Below are 17990 nucleotides of genomic sequence, written 5' to 3' on the forward strand. Positions count from 1 at the left end.
ATTTCTTCCTTATGCCCAGTCTAAACCTGACCTCTTTCAGTTTGAAACTTACCTTGATAAAAAGTCTCTTTCTTATAAGCCCCATTCATATAAGGAAAGGCCACAATATAGGCAAAGGCTTCTCCAGAGCTTTCTCATGACCAGGCTGAACAACTCCAACTCTCTTAGAGGTGTTCCAGTCCTTGGGCCATTTCCATAGCCTCCTCTGGACTTTCTCTGACAGGTCTGCAACTCGTGCTGGGGAATCCAGAACTGGAGGCAGTGCTCCAGGTGGGCTCCAGAGCAGAGCAGAGCAGAGAGGAAGCATCCCCTCCCTCAACCTCTTGGCCACCTTGCTTGTAGTGCAGCCAAGAGACGCTTGGCTTTCTGGGCTGCAAGTGCACAACATTGCAGCCAGGCTTGGAACCCAGGGAGGAAAATGTGCCTTTTTTTTTTTCCTTTTTATTTTTTTCCCCTTTCATTAGCTTGGACTTGGGTCCAAAACTGTGTTTAACCTCAAGCTGTTGTCTAGGCAAGGAGGAATGGAAACAGGGACACCCCCAGCCTGGGTCTGGGACAGTGGGATGGCCAGGCAAGGAGCCCCCCATGCCCTGGCTGAACTGGGAGAGCACAGCAGGACGCTGGGTGCTGTGCAAAGTGATTTGCAGAGCCTCTCTGCACTACCTAGCACCCATGGTCTAAGATAAGTGGGGATGACACACCGAGCGTGGAGCCGTGTGAGGAAGCGAGGAGGATGTGGCACACAGCACACTCCCTCTGGTCCTAGCTGGTGGCTCACTTTCAGCTCTAATTTTAGCATATTCTGATTTTAGGGCACTTCAGCTCCACGCCGTTTTGTTGTTGCTTTAAAAATCCCTGGGGCTGAAGCATCCAACCCCTTCCCTGGGAGCAGGAGGGGATGGATGCCTCTGGATGGAAGCAAGACATGGAGGAGTCTTGTTGCCTGAGCAGGCAGGAGGTGCTGGCATGTGGGGATGAGGCTGGCGAGTCCCCTGTGGTCCCCTTGCATTCTGCTGGGTGCCAGCTGACTTGCCTGAGTGGCCCAAATACTGGTGGCATGGGTGAGGAAGGCTTGTGGTAATCAGCATGACGATGCTCTGGCTGGCTGGCTGAGGGGATCCTGCTGAGCTGGTGAGCTCCCCTGTGAGCAGCAACCCCAGCCAATGGCCACAAGTACCCCCATGTGTTTACACCCATCTCCTCCTCCTCCAGGTGCATTGGTGCAAGAAATGCAGGGAGGGGAGTCCTGGTGCAGGATGGGAGCTGAAGGGGTGTCTCTTAGCATCCTTCCCACACCCCACCCAGGACAGGAGGCAGACACCCACCCTGCATCACTGGTGTTTGGCAAGTCATACTTGAGGCTGCTGATCCCGTTCAGTAGCAGGGTGCACATGGCTGTAACCCAGCAGTGGGCTGACCCTGCTCTCCAGCTCCTATGGAGAAGCCCCTTGAGAGGCTGGGGTCACTCCAGGGCTGCAGCAGAATGCAGATGGAGCTGGCACATCCCATTGCTGTAGGAGCAAGCAGCAACACCCAGCACATTGTGCCAAACTGATGTTCAGACAGCCTCTGGTAAACAGTCCACAACTCCTTCTTGAGTCTGGGTTCCCTCCTGGTGCAGGGCCAGCCCCTCTGGGAAATTGTTCTCTGAACTGGGGCTGTGTGGAAAGAAGTTGATGCTTAGGCCGGATCCTGCACCATCCCTCTCCCTGTGGCTGGCAGGCTCCAGCTCTTCAGCAGTGCCCTGTGGCAGATCCCTGCCAGGTGCATCCCTGGCTGGTGGCAGGGAGGGCAGCTAAGGGGTTGCCTGATGCCTCTAAGGTAAAAGAGGGGAGTGTCTGACCAGTCACTTGCTCCCCATGGCTTTTCCAATCCCAACTGGCTTTTATGGGCAGTTTTTAACACACTGCAGGCAAGAAGTCCTCTGGCAGGGTTGGCTGACAGGCTCAGCCAATGACTGTGTACATATGGCACACTGGCAGCTGGGACACAAGGCAGACTTCTCTGCACTGGAGCCAGGAGCTGCTGGGCAGCATGGAGAGCTCAGCCACTGGCCCTGCTCCAGCAGGAAGCCTCTCCCCTACTGCCATTGGCCCTGAAACAGCAACTCAGCAGGCTGAGGTAGCTTAACCATCACCCCTTGAGCCATGCCAGGAAGTCTCAGGCACAAGTCAAAGGGGCTGTGGGACCAGATGGCTTGTAGCCAGAAGGAGGACAAGGACAGCAGCTGCCTCCCCACCACCTTCCCAGAGGCCCTAGAAGTGTTTTGGGGCAGACAGTGGGTTCTGGTGGAGCCTGAGCACCAGCATATACAGGTATGGCCAGGATCCTGAGAGCATCTGCAAGGCTCCTTTGCTGATCTCCTATCAAACTGAGTTCTTAGAGCAGTGGGACATGAAACAGATCCAGCTGGTGGCCTTTGAATTCCTGATCAGACAAGCCTGATAGATGACAAAGCTGGTCCCCACAGTGTCCCACCTTGCCTTCTGCTTCCTGGCAGGTGATGAGGGGCATGGTGCAGTGTGAGCACCCTGCCACCTCCTGCCATTTTGGCAGGATTCTGATGGGATTTTAATGACTTCAGGTCATGTCTGAGCCACCTGCTCATATGCCCTGTAGCCCTGGGACTGTTCTCCTGCCTGCCCAGGGAAGCAGGTGCTTCTTTCGGCCAGGCTGTGCCCAAGCTGTTCCATGGGCAGATGATGGAGTCTGTTTCTTAACTGCTGAATGAAGAGAGGAAAAGTTGTGCTGCTAGGGAGGTGCCACCTCCCACTGTTGAAGAAAGTCTCCTGCAATCTGGTTCAATGCATAATCCTTGTCATCATTTCTGATACATAAGGCCAAGGGATGCTCCATTCCTAGAGGGATGAGGCTATCCTGGAGAAAGTCCTACAGGGTGTTAGAGGTGATGGGTGACTTGGAAAACCCAGGTGTACAGATTGTGTGGGGTATTGGTTCACCTGGGAAAGAGGAGTGCAAGTTTCTTCCCCTACATAAACCCTTGCTCCCAGGAGGATGGGGAGCAGCACCCCACCAAAGACCTCCAAGCAGCCAAGAAGTTGGCTTCAGCAGGAGCAGTGGGGCTGACATAGCAGGAGTATGCCAGAGCTGCTGTGCCAGTCCAGACCAAACTGGTGGCCTCTGGAGGTTTTGCCTTTGCTGTGTATGTGTAGTTTGGATTATGTGCAATAAATCCCACACTTAGGTGCCCACTGGAGGGTCCTGCATAGAAATAAGCCTTGTGTGCTGCACTGCCGTCTCCGTCTTTGCTGGCTGTTTGAAGGATGAGCTCCTGGTGGAGGCTGAGAAGGCACAACACAACCTTGCTAAGGGACAAGTCCCCTTCCTTGCCCTACTTACGGGGTCCTGCTGTCCTAGCCAGAAGCCTGGCCCCGACACTGAACATCCTACTGTTCACCTCTTGCTGAGCTCCTCCACCCGTGTGAGACTGCATTTGATTTGTCTGGAGGGCTCTGCCTTGCAAACTCCACATCCACTGTGCTGCTCCATCTGTTGCCTTAGCTGCACAGTTAGCAAGGGGCTTCCTCCTCAGTACTTGCCTGTTGAGTGTTTCTCTTGTTCTGCCATGTTGTTGAGCCTTCGCTAATTCGCTCCCTCCTTATGCCTTTGCCTTTGGACTCTGCTCCCCAGTGTCTCCAGGTCATTTCTTTCCTTGCAACAGCCTTGCAGCCTTCCTCTCCACTGGGATAATCCTAAACCTGATGCTGATGCCTGCTTCTTGGTTCTGCTTTGCTGCACCTCTGGCTGTGCTTGCCTGGCCTCTGCCTGCCTCCTGATATCCTTTGGGATGATCACAAGGGTGATCTGCCTTGTATCCCCTTTATCCATTTTTTCAGATGATCCACTTACCTGTTTCTGTTGTCCTGGCTCCCCACCTCATTGTCTCTGCCCTTTCCTTGAGTCTTTGTGCAGCCTCATCTCTTCTGTAGCAGCCCTGAGGGGACTGCATTCCCAGCTGCTAACTCCTTGCTTCTTCCTGGAGATGTAGTTGTGGCTCAGTTGGTAGCACATAAGACCCTTAATGGGAAGGTTGTGTAGTTCAAGCCTGCAGTGGGCAGTAGTGTCCTCCCTACTCTAGTCATATGAGGTCTGTGGTGACAGGTTGGACTCGATGGTCTTTGAGGTCTCTTCCAACCTTAGTGATACTGAATGCTAATTTGGGTTGAAATACTGAATGTTGTCCTCTGCTGAGCTCGCAGCAGCCCTGCCAGGAGCTGGGTTGCTCTGGGAAGAAGCACAGAAGCAGAGGCCAGCTCAGCAGCCTGATTCACAACTTGATTCATATGGACATAAATTAGGGCCACCAGGCTCTGGTTTCCCTCTGTTTTCTTTTGGAGAAAACCTTGGATGAATTGGGAAGAAGTCAAGTATTAAGCATCCTTGTAGCTGTCCATAGCCAGGCAGGTGTTAGTGTTGATAGTGAGTGTGGCTACAGGACACCTGGGTTCTTCTGGTTTGAGGAAAGAAAGCTGCTTCCTGCCTTGGCAGGGTGGAGCATCCTTGTCTCTTTCATCCTCGCATCTCATTGAGTGAAGTAACATTACCATTTGGCTCAAGAGCCAGTTGGGGACCTTGCTCTTCATACAGGTGTGCATTTTGATTCCTTGAAAGATCATGATTCCAACATTTAGTGTGCATGGAGGGAGTGTTGTTTGGCTTGGGGGCGTCACTGCTGTGGCTGTGTAGTTGGAAAGAGAGTTGCAGGAACCTAGATAAATTGTAGGGAGATGGTATGTTGCTGATCCACGCTTTAGGAATCCCAAGGTGGGTTTTGAGAGGTCAGCTTGGGATCTCTTGGAGGCTGGACCGGAGCCCTGAAGTTTTAGACTGGTTAGAGACCTTGTATCAGCTTAGTGAACTGCTCTGAGATCCTTGGAGTTGTCCTCCTCCGCATTAAGCGGTGGAGGGACAACAGGATGCATCCCAAAATCCTGCAGCTCCTGGAGATGCCCATCTCTGGTATGTGTTGCAGTAACCTAAAATAACAAACTGAACTGAAGACTGGCTGATGGGTTTGTGGTTGGTAGAGCAAGGGGCAGAGTGGTGAGGAGGGTTCTTGTCTGCCTTGCTGCTGAAAAAGCAGGAGTGATATGAGCCGCCCCTGCCTTGCTGCTAAAAACAACCCAGCTTGTTTTTATTTAATCCAGTTTAGAGCTCTGTGTGTTAGTGTTTCACCTGCCTGTGAGTGGGAACTCTGGGCTCCAAGTGCCTTGGAAGCCTGCCTGTGTCCCTGCGGCACAGGGCTCATGAATGTGGTTCCTCCTCACTAGGAGAAGGGACTCTGCCAAAGTTCAGGCTGGAAGGCGTTGGCATGGGATGGATAAGGCTGGGGTTCATGTTTCTGCCACTGTGATCTCACTGGGTGACCCAGGGCTCTGCAGTGCCAGCTCCTGCAGGCTTTCCCTGGGAAAAAAACAACACAACAAAACAATTCATGTGGGGGTTTCTCCCTGTCTTGCTTCATAGCATCCTGCCAGCATGGAGGTGGCTCTCCAGGTGGCCTTGCTGCCAGCACTGGGAAGAAGGGTGATGCTGGCTCCCATTGGTTGTGGATTCTGCCTGGTGCTGGCATTTGGTTGGGAAATAAATACTTCTAAATCAGCTTGGTCCATCCCCAGGGGTGAAGGGGTTCAGGAGCAAATAGTTTTCTTGTAAGGTCCATAGAGCTCATCCTTGGAGAGGGGAGCCCCAGAAGGATTGAGACCCTGCTGGAGGATGTCTGGGCAAACCATGCCAGGGATGATGTGGCAGGGAGAAGGATGAAGGTATTTGAGACAGGGAGGAAGAGGAGGATCATTGGGTCAGGGCAGAACAGGAGAATAATCAGGGCAAGGAGAAGAAAGAGGATAATTGGGGCAGGGATGAGGAAGAGGACGAAAGTCGGGGCAGGGAGGAGGAGGATGATAATCAGGGTGGTTGCGGGGTTAAGTAAAAGCTGTCAGTGATTTGAAAAGGAGAGAGAAAGAAAGAGAAAACCTGCTGGAGACACTCTCCCTCTCACCCGGCTTGTAATCAGCCGCCCCCTCTGCCAGCGAGCAGCTGGCGGGCGGGCGGGCAAGGAGGGGGTGGCAAGAGGGGTCCAGCTGCTCCTCGGCCTGGCCCTCTGAGAGTCCCTACATGGGCTGGGGCATGGCCCAGGGTGGGTACATGCCCCCATCACGATCCTCGGCAGCAGGCTGAGTGTTTTGAGGCCTCTTGAAGTGTGCTGCCGGGAGGAGGAGGGGTGAGGAAGAGGCGAGGGGGAGTTGTCTGAAATGCCAGGGTTTCATCTCCCACTCCCCCTGCCCTTGCCATTCTGAAAGGAGCTGCTTGAGCTGTCAGCTCTGGATTATATTAATTAGTGGCGAAGTGCTACGCCTGCCTGTGGGGCTGTGCTGCCAGGAGGAGCTGGAGACTTGGCAGGTCCTTGCAAAGCAGCTGCTAGGCTCCCCAAAACCCCTTGCTCCAGCCCCAAATGAGCACACCAAACAAGGCTGAGCTGGGGAAGCAAGTCTCCCTGGGGTTTGACATCTCATCTGGCCAGCTGCTCACCCCAGGGCTAAGCCTGCTGGCCCGAGCACGTGGAGGCCTGTTGTGGCAGGGAAAGCAGCACTGCAGTTTCAGGATGGGACCCACTGCTCCTCGCCATGCCCTGGTGTCTCTGAGCAATGCCAGTCAGTCTGCAATGCCACCAGGCTTCTGGGTCCATGTGGTGGGAGGCTGCTGGGGTCAGGGGCAAGGGCACAACCCTGACCCGTGTCACCTGCTGTCTTTCAGGAGAGGAAGCTGTGCGCCCACCCCCGGATCGAGATCTATAAGGAGGACCGCATCTACTTTGTGTGTCCCCTTGCCCGCCAAGGGGACTTCTACGTGCCTGAAATGAAAGAACTGGAGAGGAAGAGCAGGGCTGCTGAGGCCGAGGATGCCCAGACAGACATCACAGGTATCTGTGCCTTACACAGGAGCTCTGTCTTTAATCAGCATCAAGGTGGGAGTCTGGTGTTCCCAGTGCCGTTACTTGAGCAAGCGGAGAAGGGTCAACCTGCACACCTACCTGGTGCCCAACCACTGAGTTTCAGCATACCTCTTCCCCTCATGCTGGACTGAGATAGGATCTCATCCCTGGGAGGTCACACTGTGCCTCAGGGAGCACTTAGCCACCCCTGCGGTGTCAGGGTGAGGGCCAAGCTGCCGCTGAGCTGCTGGCCCACTGTTGTCAGAGCCGAGCTGGATCTCACAGCTTTTGGTTGCAGCTGGGCTTGTTTTTCTCCTTGTCATATACATCTTCTTTGGTCTCATCTTCATCTGTTACATATTGGGATTGTGATGAGCTTAAATACCAGGTTGCTGTAGCTGGTGGTGGAGTTGCCTGATAGCATCTGCTCAGCAAGATCTGTTGGAGCCTGAATGTATTCATACAGGAAGGGACCACAATGGCTGTAGGCGCGGAACAGCAGTGCTATAGTAACCCAACGTGCTGGCTGCCGTGGCTGCCCACGTGCTCACATGTCTGCGAGGCAGCAGCCGGCCGGCTGTGCGCTCCGGTGCTGGGCTGTGCGGCCCAGCCGGACAGCGCCAGGGCAGCCGCCGCCTCCTGCCCCGCCGGTACTTGTGTAACGGGCGTGAAAAAAGCCCCGACAGCTCTCCTCACCTCCCAGGGAGTCTGGCCATTTGTTCTAACACATCCTCAGGTTTGGGTTGCTTAATTCTTAATGGCATGTGGCGTAACAGCAAGCCTGGGAATTGCTTTCTGAGAGCTCTGCCCATTTAGCGCTGCAGCGGAGCCTAAGTGCAGGGGCTTCCCACCGCTTCCAGGTCCAGCTCCTGCGGCACTTGCTCGGTGCTTTGCTTCTCTGCCCTGTGTGCGGGCAGCTGCTTGAGCACTGTTACAGGCTGGCCGAAGGCACTCCTCAGCCCACTCACTCTGTTGCCCTCCCATGGCTGCTCCTTGGTTTTGGGGAGGGACAGGCGGGACTCATGTGAGCAAAAGCTGCTTCAGATTGGTGGTTTAGCAGCTGCAGTGCTCCTTTTGGTCTCGCTGAAGGGGGCACGGTCCCACAGCACAGCCACCGCCCTGTGCTTTGGCTGTCTCGGTGCTTTCCCTGGACACCACTGTCAGCACCTCCACAGTGGGAGAGTCCCCTGCCCTGCTGGGAGAAGGGCTGGAAAGGTCCTCCCAGTTTTAGACAGCAAATGATGTTGGACTTCCTCGTGTGGGAGACTCCAGGCCAAGCTCCCTGGCAGCAGCTCCTCTGTCATCCCTCCCCTTCCAGACATGTAGATGAGTTTTTGTCAGTGCAATGTGACGTGGTGTCATCTGCTGAGTCTGCACAAAACCAACTTAAAATAATAATAGCTGTGAGAGGTTGGCCTTGCTTTTGAGACTAAGGGGTTGAGCTTGGATGTTGAACTGTGTTTGCCATCACTGCTTTGTACAGTGGCAGAACCAGGTCTGGTGGGGCATCACATCCTTGCTCCGGCTTGTGGAGCGGGCTGAGGATGAGGCAAGCCTTCAGACTGTTTGTACTCCTCCTGCCTGAGGGTCTTGGAGAACCCCATATCTCCTGCCTCCCCATGATGTCACAGTGCCCCAGGCCAGCACAACTGCTCTCAGCTGTGAGGAGGTCCCATCCTTTTTACCCTCTTCTTCCCTGGGGAGCTGCTGAGGGAGCAAGCTTAGCTTAGCAACAGCCCCTGCAACAGGCACGATGGCCATAAGACCTTCATGACCCAGCAGATCTTGGGGTGTTTGTGACAGCCTTCAAGCTGTTGTGTGCTGACTAGAGGGTGAGCACAACCATGCCCCCATCTGCCTTTTAGAGCAATTCCCCTTCAACCCCATTTGCATGGATTTGGGTTATTTCTTCATTAACCTCAGCTCTTCCAATGTTTCAAGTAGTCCTGGAGTCCTGCTTGACTGGCAGTGGGAGATGTGCCTTGGGAGGGTGAGAGAGGGTCGTGGTCTCTTCTGGTGGCACTTAGCTCCCCTAACCATGCCTGAGCTGCACAAATCCAAGTGTTGTTCTGACACAACCTGGGGCAGCGAAGGATGGTCTGCACACAGCAGCTTTGGGCTCTCACTCCTGATGTGGCAGCAGATGAAGCAAGCACTGAGCAAGTGATTTCAGAGCAAACATCTGCTTTAGTAACATGGCTGTGGCGCTGCTGGATCATGGCTCATGAATCTCCCCAGCAGCAGGATTACACTTCCCTTGAATTAAGGACTTCAGGACTTCCTGGTGGAAGGTGCTGCACTTTCTTCTTACCTGTCCTGGCTGGTGCCAAGTGATACCAAGCAATTTAGATGTGTAAAGAAAGCTTTGGGTTTGATTTCTTGAGCCTCCTGACCATGGAGTGCATCTCTTCAGTTAGGCTGCTGTTTGCTGTCCTTGCTCCTGAGCTCACCCTGCAAGATGCTGGGTGCTTATGGCTCCAAGCCATTGGCCACAGAGGCTGTAGGATGTGGTTCAGGGTCTCTGCCTTCTGCTGCTGCCCTGCATGGAGCAGGGTGCTGGCAGCTCTGCTGAGGACAAACGCGCTTGGAAGGCAAGGAAGGGCTGGAGGCTGTAGCTGCCTTTGCACCAATTCCATCCTTTCTTTGCCATTGTCAGGGTCATCAGAAAGACAGAAAGCATTTTTGGAAGGTGGCTGAGGCTGACAGGTCTCCAGGGGGCCTGTGTCAATCATGATTAGTTGTTTTGTACTTAATTATTTTCTGGGGCTCTGGCACGGCGCTCAGCAGGCCCTGGCTCCCGGCTGGCTCTCAGCAGCACACTCTCCAGCGTAACCCTGCTGCGGCGCACGGGAGGTGAAAGCAGGCAGAGGCAGCTTCTCGACACAGGCTTGCTGGCAGGGGCACAGATGGCTTCCAAGCACATGGCTCTACCCAGAGTCTCAGGTGCTCATTTGCCTGGAGCTGAGTCTATCCAACAGCAACTGGGTGCAACCAATGGCATCCCCCACTGAGCCCCAGTGCCACGAGGGGCACCTTCCCTGATGTGCTCTGCCTCATCCCTGTGTGTGTCTGTCCTCTGAGGAGTCCTGCCTGTTCTGCCTGCCTGTAACATCCCAAGAAGGATCCCAAGGTGCAGCTCCTGCCATGCCTTCTTGCTGGTCTGCCTGCCCCAGCCCCACTCCTGCAGGCTTTGGCAAGTGCAGAGGAGCTGTGCCTCTCCTGGCATCACACTGATCTATTATTTAGTGTCAAGGGCAATGAATATTTGATTGCATGGTGGGGAAAGAGAGGTGCACCTGGGGTGCAAGAGGGGAATGATGCTTGGGCATCAATGTCATGCTGGGGCAATGCAGAAAGTGAGCCGGTCCTCCTTCCCAGGAGAAGTTGGAGGTGCTAGTAGCCAAGGCAGCACAGGGCTGAGCTGCACAGGGAAGCTGGCTCCCCAACAGCAGCATGGAATGAGTGATTTCCATTTCACCCATCCCAAAATGATCTGTTTGTGTTGGCTGCTTAGCTTCCCTTCTTCCTAGGTGGCCCTGGCCTTTGGGGAGCTCCTCAACACCCCAGTAAGGCTTCACTCAGGGCTGTGCCTCTTTTTCCCAAAGTAAAGCTTACTGGGTTCCCCATTCCTGCTGAGTGAAGAGGCAGTGGGATGGCTACACCATCCTCGGGGTAGCAGAGGTGGAGGTGGGTTTCCACAGGGTGGCCAGCACCTTGCTGCACACACCAGAAGGAAAAGCCATGCTGGATCCAGGTTCTGGGCTGGTGCAGTGCAGGTGCTGGCCTTGGGAAGTGGGATGCAGGTAATGGGCAGTGGTTCACTGTGGGACTGAGCAAGATGCCCTGGACAGGATGGAGAAACATCCATGTCTGAGAGCTGAGCTGAACCACTACTTGCCTAAAGGCTTTAGTTTCCCTCTAAGACCTCTGCCACACTCCCTGCCTAGTCTCTCTGCACTGTGCTGGGACAACTAGGAGTTGCTGCCATGTCCCCATGATAGACCTGACCCCACGCCATCCCCAGGAGCAGGGACTCCATCTCGCACCTTGCCTGCCTTGGCCATCTATTCCCAGCCAGGCTAGGTGGCCATGCCAGAGCCAGCCTCGTCCTGCATGGAGGAGAGTGAGGCTGCTGAAAGGGGCAAGTTCACCAGCTGAGGCTGTTCAAACATGATCAGAAGTGACAGAGCGGTGAAAAAGTGCCTGGCTGAAAGGAAACAGGACTGGGGTCACTGTCACCCTTGGAGCGAGGCAGAGGGAAGTGTCTGCAGGGGTGAGGACAGCAGTGCTTCCCTGCACTGATGGCTCGAAGCAGCGTGCAGGTCAGCTTCATCCCCATCTTCCCTTTCCCAAGCTGCTGCTCCTCTCCTCATGAGTTCCTTGGCTTTGTATCCTGGGGTTATGTGTCTGACAGCTCCCCAGCTGAAGCAGCCTGCAGGGTAACAGGGAAGGGGTGCTGCACAGGCAGGTTCTGGCCTGGGAGTCAGGGTCGCTCTCGTCTCGGGTTTCAGAGGAGTGTGAGAGGACCACCAATAACATGGGCTGTCAAAAGCCACGATGGGAGCGTGTCCGTGGCACCTCAGGCCACCAATCTGGCCTACTTTGATTTTGGGGTTTTATGAGGCATCACTGCTAGAGACCTTGCAAACCCATAGTTGGCTTCAAGGCCTGGGAGCCACACGCTCCCCTCTGTCCCCCCCACAGCTCTCCATCTTCCCAGAGCCTCCCTTCTGACCATGCCAAGGTCCTGCAGGTGGGACAGCAGCTCCTGCCTCCCTGCTGCCCACTCAGTGGCCGCCATCCCCGTTAGCGAGTGCCTCGCCGGCAGAGTGCCTAACATCCTTTTTAACTTAGAGCAAATGTAGTTTCCATGTCGAGGTGCTCACTGATGCTGCAGCAAAGGCAGCACATGTCAGTGGGCAATGGTTCCTTTCTCCTTTTCATGGGGGGGGGGTCACCAGACATTGCTTGGGTAGGCAGCCCAGGGCCTGCCTTGTGCCAGCTGTCCAAGGGGCTGCATGTCATGGCCCAGGCAAGGGGTTGTAGGCTCAGGCTCCTCTCTGGGTGCCCACTGGGCGGAATGAAGCCAATATGCCATCCAGAGGAGATGAAGCAGTGGGTACACCATCTCTGTGGGTCTTTCCCAGCTGCTCCTTGTCCAGCTATCACCGCTCAGTCCTCTCCAAAGAGCTGTCACTCAGGATGGCAGGACTGTAGGATGATGTGTCTCAGAAGGCAGAGGATTGCCATTTACAAGCAGTTACACTGGCAACTGTCCAAGCCAGGAAGAAAAACAGCAAAAAAAAAAGGAATGGAAGGATATTTGGAAGAAAAGTTCTCTCCTGGTAGGTCTCCCCCAGGAGATCAGTAGCTGCTATGCAGCTGGAAGAGGGCAAGCAGCCCAGCCCTGGGCACAGCAGCTGCAGGAGCCTGGGGAGGCTGGAGGTGCCCAGGATGCAAGCCTGGAGCAACCCAGTGCCAGTGTCTGGGGAAGGAGCTGTTCTGGCAGGAGCCAGCCTGGAGGAGCAAGTTCTCCTCTCCTGCCTGGGAGTCCCTCCATGGCATCACTGTCCTCTTTGCCATTTCCCTGCCCCATTGGTGATCAGCTGTGTGCCTCCACCAGTGCCACTGCCCAGCAGGGCTGCTCTGGTTTTCCTCCTGGTGCAAGCAGCATCCCCAGCAGGAGTGTCCAGCCCAGCATGGATGGAGCTGGAGGTTCTGGGAAGAGGCTTGAGTCCAGCACGTTTCCCACCAATGCAAGGCAAGTAGGAAGAGAAGGGAACATGGAGGACTGTGATGGAGGATCCCACCTAGTGCTGGCTGCTGCTGTCATAATCAGCATGGATCTGTGATGTCATAATTAACCACGTGGATCTGTGGTGTCATAATTAACAATGATTAATGTTTTACAGGAGGGTTTTGTCTCCTGGCTGGTTGCTCTGGCAACAGCACCGAGCTGCTGGTCTCAATCTGACACATTCGTCTTCGTTGTCGACTCCTTAATTGCGTTCTCACCCAAGCTAATGAGGCAGGGATCCAGGGAGGGGGGATGGTGGGCCAAGGGGTCTGCCTGGGCAGGCAGGGGCAGCCTTGGGGGGAAATTCAGCCATGAGAGGGGGTGTGGGCTGGCAGCTGGGTGACATGGAAGAGTGCCAAGCGAGCTTGGAAAGGGCTCTCCCCATCCTCTGGCACCCCAGGTCCCATTTGCTGTTGCCCTGCCTGCCCTTGCACTGCTGCTGGAGCTGACAGCAGCATGGGAACCACACAGGGAGTGGGAGCAGGTTGTGTGAGTGCTGAAGGCAGAGTTAGGATGCCCTGGCCCAAGTCTGGATGTACACCCACCTCTAATGGTGGCACAACCAAGGACCTTGCCTTGGGTGCTCCAGCAGTGTTGTATCCTCCCAGCACCCTCACAGTACAATGTCTTGCCCCTTGCCTCATTCCTGGAGGTGTGCTGTGGGCAAACTTGTCCCCCAGCTCCCAGGCTGGGCATTTTCTCTTAGAAAGGGCTTGCTAGGACATTGGTGTGTGCATGGAGAGCAGCAAAGGAGGCAGGATACATCCAGGAGGTTGGCAGGGCTAGGAAGCTGGAGGCTGCCTTGGGAAGCTTCAGGATGCCCTGATCTCAGGTTGCTGCCTGCATCCAGCTTGTGCTTGTCTTGGCCTAGTCACTTCTCAAAGGCCCAGGAGGTGACAAGAAGTAGGAGATAGACTCCCCAGTAAGCCTGAGGTTTCTGGTGGCTTTGAAGGCTGTGGCACCCTATCCCCTCCTTCCTGCAGCATTCACTCCCTCCTCTTCTCTCTCCACCCTAGGGGCCGACACCATGAGTGAGACAAGCTCCATCAGCATAGAGGCCACAACTGACAGTAGAGACACCTCGGTGGCCACCTCTGTCCTGCTGCCCTTCCCAGCCAGCCGTGGCCGGGAGGAGGCTGACAACCGCAGCGAGCACAGCTACAGCGAGTCAGGAGCCAGTGGCTCCTCCTTTGAGGAGCTGGACCTGGAGGTCACTGGGGATGGGGAGGGAGCCTCAGCCCTACTGCCCAGTGTGGGCTACGTGGGCAACCAGGAGGTCACAGACAAGTGGACCAAGGAGCCCACTGCTGCTGAGAGAGGAGAAGAGTGAAGTGGAGCCCTGGCTGCCTCACCTCTGATGGGCTCTGAGTTGCTGGGAGCAAATCTGCTCTCCCACGTCCTTACTCTCCAGCCAAGAGATTTCGGTTGCTGATTCCCCATGGCACCCACTCTCCCTCTTTGCAGAAAGGGTGTTTGACCATTTCAGGGGCCCCAGGAGGTGGGGGGTGTCCTGCAGCGCTCAGTGGTGCAGGGTGGGTGTAGGCTGGGGGGGAAGCAAAATGCATTTGCTGTTTGTGTGTCTTTAGATGCGTCACAAATTCCTCGCAGGTGTCTTGGGAGGGTGGTGGTGGATCGCAGAGGTGTTCCACTTCACCTCTGCTGGTGCCCCCATCACCCACAGCTTCTCTGCTGCACCACCACATGTTTTCTAGCACCAAAGAGCCATGAGTAGGGTCACTTGGGTTTGTTCCCCTCTTCTCTTCCCTTTGCTGAAAAATGGAGACATCCTGTGTAAACCTGGTCCTCCTGGCACTGCCAGGGGCGTTTTGGGGGTCTGTAATAAAGTGAATGCTTTTCCTCACTGGTGGCTGCTGGCATTGCTGACTGCCTCTTGGCTGATTGCGCCGTCCCGCTCTGTGGTGGGGAGCAGGCTACAGGTGGAGGCTGCTGGTGGGTTGCCCCCCTGGCCAAGCTGGGGAACTGCCCGAGGGCTCTATGTCCCTGCTGTTCATTCTTGCTGCCAGCCTGGGCAACCTAATGGGGCCACAGGGACATCCCTGGCTTCTGCAAGCTGCAGGAGGAGCAGGGAAGGGTCTCAGCCACCTTGCCGGGCTGGGTTGGGTTCGTGGGAGGCAGCATCCCTGCTCCTTTTGGGAATCTGCTGAAAATAAAACCAGTAAAGCCAGGTCCATGTACTGCTGGTGTGCCTGGCCCCACTGTGCACCTCCTGTCACAGGGGGGACCAGCCTGCCTGTGCAGTGCCTCCCTGACATCCCGTTTCCTGGGTCCTGCAGCTGTGGGGTGCAGACAGGGAAGGTTGCCCATGTGGGTCCCAGTTCCCTGTCTCCCAGCTTGGAGATGAAGAAGCAGCCTGGACATCACCATCACGGTGGCCCAGGGCAATGCCAGGTGCTGGAGCTCCTTGCCTGGCAGAGCTCAGCCTCTGCCCTGCCCCAGTGTCCCCAATGCCTCTAGCAGCCCAGAGTTTGTTTCCCAGCGATCATGTGGCATGGAGAAGGGGAGCAAGGGGCAGGGAAGGCCTGGCTGTCCCTCCATTTTGGGGACATGTCCTTCCTGGCTTGGAAAGGTCATCAGTCCTCAGCCAGTGATTGACATGAGATTGTTCATAAATATTTTGTGCTCTGAGTTATAAAATATTAAACTCCTCCAGCCCACATGGAAAAATATTGCTCTTCCTGGTGTTTATCTTTGTTGCTGGTTATTACAAAACTGCCAAACCCCCTGAAATATTTATGCCTGGCTGAGGCTCTGATGGGGTTGGAACCAGGCAGCAGATCCTAACACCACTTGCCCCTTAACCTCACCGAAGAAGGGAATCAGGGAGTCTTTGCCATCAGCCTTCTGCTGTCAACTGCACTGAAGCAGCAGCCAGGAGGATGCAGACGGTGCCAGTGCACATGCAAGGCTCGTGCCAGGTCCTGTTTGCCAGCAGTAAAGTGGGACTTTGGTAGTGCCAGCATCCTTTGGCACAGCACAGCTCCAGCCCTCCCTAAATTTCTGTCCCCCACAAGCCCTCTGTGACAAGGTCCCCCAGCACCCTCTTCTCCCCGGCGCCCTGCTCTGTCTGTGCTAACAGTCCTGAAAGGAGACAGGCCAGTCCTGGTGCTGTGAGACCCCAGGGGAGACCTTACCACAGAGACCCTGGGTTATTTGTCAGGACTGCTGAGGGAGGCTGGGACAGAGCAGGTCTGACTCTTGCTACAGTGCCCTGACCTGCAGCCTGCAAGCTCAGCACCTGGCACTGGAGAAACTGAGGCACAGGGCAGTGAGGTGGTTACTTGAGGTGGTGCCACAGAGGCATCTCTGGTCCCTGCCAACCCCTGGGACTCCTGGGCCCATTCTCTGTCCTATTCATGAGACTCTCCAGGACAGCCAGACTGCCAGCATGGGGATGGATGGAGACAGAATGGCAGGATCCTGATAGGCCAGGTGGCTCCAGACAGGGTTTGGGTAAGTGGTAGAGACCTGCAACTTGAAATCCAGCCACTGCCTCTGCCTTTAGAGGAGGCAGCTCAAGAAGCATTATCTGCAACCTTTCCCCAACCTTGGTGATTGGGCTGGTGGTGAGTGTCAAGGCTGTGTGAAGTGCAGGGGTGATGCTGGGCCACTGGGTGCCCCCAAGAGCTTGAGAAGCAAGGGCAGGTTGGCTGGGGGGGCTGTGCCAGCTGGGGGGGCAACTCGAGCTGGAGGTGGGGCTGGGCCCTCTCTCACTAGACTGGCACTCAGCTGGGGACTCAGGCCAGGGGAGCAGGCACTGAGCTGTGCCCTGCCAGGTTTGCCAAGGTCCTGAGCTGGTCGTGCCTGCTCTGGCTGTGTCCTGCCTCTACCAAGACTGGATATGGCCATCTCTTGTCTGCATTTGTCTGTCTTCTGGCTGTGTCTTGCCTTCTCTGGCTGTGTCCTGTCTGTACCCTGGCTTCTCTGGCTGTGTTCTGTCTACCCCGGCTTCTCTGGCCACGTCCCACCTGTGTCCTGCCTTGCCTGGTCATGTCCTGCTTTCCCTGGCCGTGTTCTGCCTTGTCCTGCCTGGATCCTGCCACGTCCTCCCCGGCTTTGCCCAAGCCCTGCCAGCCGCCGGCCCTGCCGGTGCTGTGTCCGGCTCAGCAGTGCAGGGAGCGGGCATAGAACAACAGTCGGGGCGGCCCCGGGAGTGCCGCTGCCCGCCGAGCCGGGCCGGGCCGGGGCGGGCCGGGGGCGGAGCGGCTCCGCTCGCCTGGGGCTGGCGGAGTGTCAGAAGCGGCGGCGGGAGGCGGCGGCGGGAGGCGGCGGCAGCCGCAGCTCCGAGACAGCAGCTACACCGGCACCGGCTCCAGGCACAGACCGCCGGACCCAGGTAAGGGCTGCGGTCCCACGCTGGCGCTCCCGGCCGCGCCCGTCCCCGTGGCCTCGGGTCGCGCCGTACACGGCAGCGCCCCGGCGTCCCCAGAGCCTCGGTGCCGGCGGCAGAGAGGAACGGCGACCGGCGGTACCCTGCAGCCGTCGGGGCTGCGGCACGGCGGGGCTCGGCGGCCGGTGTCGGGGTTCCCGGGACTGCGGGAAGGGAGTCGAGCTTGGGCACCGGCACGGGGTTGCGGGCGAAGCAGAGGGGCACTCGGACACGATACCGAGCTTGTGGCTTCATAAGAACGCTCTGGAGGTCACCGTTCCCCCGGTGCCCTGGCAGCCCCGACCACCGCAGCGGGCACAGAGCGGGATGCCACCGCCGCAGACCCCGGCCCCGGGTAGGAACTGCCCGCCGCCTCCGGGACAGGACCGCGGAGGTGACCGCCCGGCGCGGACAGCCCCTCCATGCCCCTGATGCTGCCCTCCCTTCAGCTGTCTCCAACCGGACAGAGACGTGGCTCTTGGGGAGTGCTGCCGGGACAGGGTGTCCTGGGGTGCCAGGGTGGTATTTGGGGTGAACCGGCCCAGGCTGTGGCCCCGGCCCCTCGCGGGGTGCAGTGGGGCAGGCACCTCCTCCTCTCCTGTCTTGTCTCACTGTTGGGATGTGTGGGCCAGGCTTGTGCCACCTCCTCTCACTGTCGCTTGCCCAATACTCTGTGCCCCTGCCAGGCTGGGCAAGACCATCCAAATGACCATGGTGGTAGGAGTCTACAGGGTGTGCAGCCAGGGGAGGTGCTTTGGCCCCACGGGGCATTGGAGCTCACAGGCCATGGGGCAGAACATAGGTGTGGGGGGTCCTGGCAGAGACCAGTGTCAGGACGACCCATGGCCCCC

At 56.6% G+C, this 17990-nt stretch overlaps 1 protein-coding gene across 2 annotated transcripts in view; it reads left to right on the top strand.

Moving 5' to 3' along the window:
* Nucleotides 1-14602, top strand: part of TEX264 (testis expressed 264, ER-phagy receptor) — a 41971-nt gene extending 27369 nt beyond the window's left edge. For both annotated transcript variants that reach the window (XM_054167004.1, XM_054167008.1), the window contains exons 5-6: nt 6778-6943; nt 13769-14602. In XM_054167004.1, coding sequence (XP_054022979.1) covers nt 6778-6943; nt 13769-14082 — 480 coding nt within the window. In that variant the 3' untranslated portion in view covers nt 14083-14602. The remainder of the gene's footprint in view (nt 1-6777; nt 6944-13768) is intronic.
* Nucleotides 14603-17990: the final 3388 nt, after the last annotated feature.

This window comes from Dryobates pubescens, chromosome 1 (assembly GCF_014839835.1).
Source record: "Dryobates pubescens isolate bDryPub1 chromosome 1, bDryPub1.pri, whole genome shotgun sequence".
In the NCBI taxonomy this organism is placed as follows: Eukaryota; Metazoa; Chordata; class Aves; order Piciformes; family Picidae; genus Dryobates; species Dryobates pubescens.